Genomic DNA, 4,075 nt, shown 5'->3' on the forward strand with positions numbered 1-4,075 from the left:
AAAAAGGTTTTTGATAAAAAAAGTCAAAATTGAATTCGTGTAGTCAAAATTGATTAAATTGAGGTTACAATTAAGAATTGTGTGTAAAGGGTTGAGGGTAATTTTGTTATATACATGAATTTTTACTTTATTTATATAAATGAATGAGCTTATTGATGAAAGAGATATAACCCTAAACCTAAAATAATAAAAATGTTTAGTTTTAGACTTATGCACATAACCCCTTAAATTTATACACGTATAATCTAGAGGGACCTATAGCAAATTGCGGATTTGTAATAGATTCATCATAAAAATAGAAGAGTAACAATCACATGAGTTGGTAAAACACCTCCTGCATTTATCATTTTCAGTTATGTAAAAGAAAATAAAAAAAACAAAAGTAAATAGTACACGTCCACTTTACCTGTGTGTGTCCTAAATTCATCCTTTTTGTTTCCGTCGTGTACCAAAAAAGATATATGTATGTTCAAATCATCAATCAGGCTATGGATTCTGATGTTCCCCTAGCTTCATTTTCTCGGTATCTCAGATCAAACCGTCGCAATTTCTTCATTCTCCGGTCACCCACTTAATTTTCCGACCCACTTAATTGCCGTCAGACTTCTTTCACCTGAAAATCAAGGTCCTTCACTTTGCTCTACCTTAATTGCTGCTTATCCCTTTTCGTACATACTATCAAGTCAAATTTTCTGAATTTCCACAAAATTCGATTTGTTTGGTTGGTTTTGAACTTAAATTAAAAATTAGGGTGAGAGACTTTTACTTATTCCGTGTTTTTAATTTATATCTTTTTGAGTGCGATGCACTTTCAGTGAATTCTTCCTTTTTTTTTTTTGTAAAAAATATGAAAAGCGTTTGAACTTTTTACATTCATTGTCGATGATATTGATACTGATATTGATATTCCTTCATGGTTTGATTTTTTTTGTTTTATATTATCTGACAAAAAATCTTATTACTGAATTTCCATGTAGGATTTTGATTGCTGAATTTAATAATGTATTCCAGATTCAAGTTGTTTTTGGGCATTCTGTATTTCAAGTTATTACATATAGATTTCTGGTGCAGATCCCTTTTTTATCCTTTACATGTAGTAGCACAATTTAATCTTAATTTATGTAATATATTTTGGTGTATGATTTGAGTGTTTGTTGACAAACAAACAAACACATGTATGCTTGGTGTAGGTATTGTGGGTAGGTGCAGAATGGGGCATTTATCGTCAATGTTCAATGGATTAACGCGTTCACTTTCCATCAAGAGAATAAAAAGATCGAAAAGTAATTGTGATGAAAGAGATGTTGTGGATGCTATGGCAAAAGATGCAAAGAAAAACGATTTGATATTGAGGAAATCTGGCATTGTTAATGTCGATGGCTCCAGGAATTTGGCTTCCGTTTTCTCGAAGAGAGGAGAGAAGGGTGTCAATCAAGATTGCTGCGTCGTTTGGGAGGTATCTTTATTTGTATTATTATTATTATTATTATTATTCCATTTTTGAGGTTGTTTTTATTTATTTTTTAAAATGAAAAATAAAAGGAATTTGGATGCCAAGAAGATATGATGTTCTGTGGGATATTTGATGGACATGGTCCGTGGGGACACTTTGTGTCGAAAAGGGTTAGAGAGTCAATGCCTTCGACTCTTCTATGCAATTGGCAACAAACACTTGTTGAAGCTTCATTGAATTCCGATTCCGATTCCGATAAAAAGCTTCAGAGTTTTAATATATGGAAGCATTCTTATTTGAAGACATGTGCTGCTGTTGACCGCGAGCTGCACCATCATCGCAAAATTGATGCTTTTCACAGCGGAACCACTGCCTTGACTATTGTTAGGCAGGTACTCATTTTCTTGCTTTCATTTATTTCCAAATTCTTTTTCAATTTAATATGTAATTATGTAAGTTTGGCGACACCACCTACCTATCTATGTCTTAGACACCAGCCGATCATTTTGGTGTTTTCCTGATATATGAAAAAGAGCATATATCATTCATCATGCCTCTTGGTTATAAACTTAAAATTCTAGAACAAAAATGCCCCGGAACTTCTTTGCTCAAGCACAAAACATGTTATATGAATTACGGAGCCACTTGCACAAAATACAATCCAGAAAATGAAAATATCAAAGGATAGTCAGTCATGAATATATCCTCCAGTTGACTATCTTCCGGACAAGTCATATAAGTGGAGGTGGTTGTAATCATGTTAACAAGTAAGAAAAACTTCATTTTAGTAACTTAATTTAGGCAGCTAGTTTGTGTCATCCAATTGGTTAACCTAGTTGACGTTTGTTGGTGGCTGCTCTTAGCTGTCTCCCATTTTTAACCAATTTATCCCATTGTAAATGCATCTATTAATATTATTCAATTAAAATATGTCCTAATAAATTGATTAATTATTAATCAATTTTCTAGGGCCGCCTTAGTTGCTACTGGGACCATCCAATTGTTCTAATATGAGCAATTTTTGCGATTTTGTTGATGTTTCTGTTAGGGTGAGTTTATTTTCATAGCAAATGTTGGAGACTCACGTGCTGTACTGGGCACCACTTCTGAGAATGGCAACTTGGTAGCAGTCCAGCTTACCATTGACTTCAAGCCCAACCTCCCTCGTTAGTCTCTCTCTCTCTCTCTCTCTCTCTCTTAGTCTCTCTCTCTTAGTATCTCTCTCTGAAATAAATAAATAAATAAATAAATAAATAAATAAATAAATAAATAAATAAATAAATAAATGGATGATGAAATGTGGAAACACACACACAGAGGAGGCAGAGAGGATAATGGAGTGCAAGGGAAGAGTATATTGTCTAGAAGACGAGCCAGGTGTTCATAGAGTATGGTTGCCTAATGAGGAATCTCCTGGACTTGCTATGTCAAGAGCTTTTGGTGACTATTGTGTTAAGGATTACGGACTTATTTCTGTCCCTGAAATCACTCACCGCCATATTACTACTCAAGACCTATTTGTCGTGCTCGCAACAGATGGGGTACGTACCTACGTTCATTCTTCATCGCATCTTTATTTATTAGCTTATTAAAAATATTAACTCACTCAAATACTAAATATAATTATCTATCTTTTTTTTTTTTGTAACAAAAGGTTTGGGATATTGTATCAAATGAAGAAGCAGTAAGAATTGTATCGGCAACAGAAGACAGGGCAAAATGTGCAAAGCGATTAGTTGAGCGTGCAGCAAATTCGTGGAAGCGGATTAGAAAGGGTATTGCTATGGATGATATCTCAGCTATTGTACTCTTTTTCCATTCTTCTCCTTTACCTCAACTTTTACCCACTCCTAACTAATGCACTATTGCTTGCTTCCTATTACACTATCATTATCACATCATTAATTTAATAATTTAGGATTCTATCTCAGTAATTATTTATTTGAGTATTAGCCGCCTAAACTGGTATTTTTCAATTACTAAAGTTATTTTAGCTTTCATTTCATACGATTCGAAATTATGTTTCTGCTCCTAACGATTAATATCGAATTATCGAACTAAGATTCTACTATCTATTAGAGTCATGTGCGAGTTGATTATCATATCTATTAAATAGGAGACCAAAATATGCCCTATATATTTCATTTTATTTTGTTTTGGTTTCCAAAAATAGCAAGTAATCGGCAATAGTTTGATGTTGTTCATGGTTCATAACATGTGGATTTTAATAAAATGGTAGAGGAATTCGAATCTTTGTCCTTAAGATAATATTGCTTAACGTTAGTGCTCACAGCTTATATCGATTGATTTTCAAGATACAACAATCGTATTTGAAGATCATATGAGAAAATATTCACAAAAATATATTTTTGAGCTAAAGAAAGAAGAAATGCAAAAAATAAAATTTTGGTATGGGATTATTCAAATGATAGAATTTGGATTCTATTTATAGATTCTCAAGTCATACATTAACTTGTAGAAAAACAAAACATCTATTTAGTCCAACATTTATCTTTTCGATTTGAATTGACACATTTTCAGTTGAATGGGTGTTTAAAAATCTCCATATATATTATGGTGAATTTTTATCTATTATTATTCATAAATAAATATTTGAATTAA

The 4,075-nt window shown here is 32.6% G+C and overlaps 1 protein-coding gene across 2 annotated transcripts; it reads left to right on the top strand.

The window, feature by feature from the left end:
• Positions 1 to 297: 297 nt before the first annotated feature.
• On the top strand, positions 298 to 3,458 carry LOC105958247 (putative protein phosphatase 2C 34). 2 transcript variants are annotated; one of them, XM_012982252.2, is made up of 6 exons: positions 298 to 625; positions 1,191 to 1,456; positions 1,543 to 1,845; positions 2,502 to 2,619; positions 2,771 to 2,994; positions 3,108 to 3,458. In XM_012982252.2, the coding sequence occupies exons 2-6, from the start codon at positions 1,211 to 1,213 to the stop codon at positions 3,309 to 3,311; spliced, it is 1,095 nt and encodes a 364-aa protein (XP_012837706.2). In that variant the 5' UTR covers positions 298 to 625; positions 1,191 to 1,210; the 3' UTR covers positions 3,312 to 3,458. The 2 variants fall into 2 exon arrangements, with proteins under 2 accessions (XP_012837706.2, XP_088682940.1); XM_088826814.1 differs by having other exon boundaries at positions 388 to 751.
• The last annotated feature ends 617 nt before the right edge of the window (positions 3,459 to 4,075 follow it).

The sequence above is a fragment of the Erythranthe guttata genome, chromosome 2, assembly GCF_056151865.1.
Source record: "Erythranthe guttata isolate IM_541 chromosome 2, IM_541, whole genome shotgun sequence".
NCBI lineage: Eukaryota > Viridiplantae > Streptophyta > Magnoliopsida > Lamiales > Phrymaceae > Erythranthe > Erythranthe guttata.

Coding starts and splice junctions, on each gene's coding strand:
- LOC105958247 (XM_012982252.2), top strand. CDS start 1,211: ATGGGGCATTTATCGTCAATGTTCAATGGATTAACGCGTTCACTTTCC. Junction 1,457..1,542: donor ATTGCTGCGTCGTTTGGGAG/GTATCTTTATTT, acceptor GAAAAATAAAAG/GAATTTGGATGCCAAGAAGA. Junction 2,620..2,770: donor CTTCAAGCCCAACCTCCCTC/GTTAGTCTCTCT, acceptor ACACACACACAG/AGGAGGCAGAGAGGATAATG.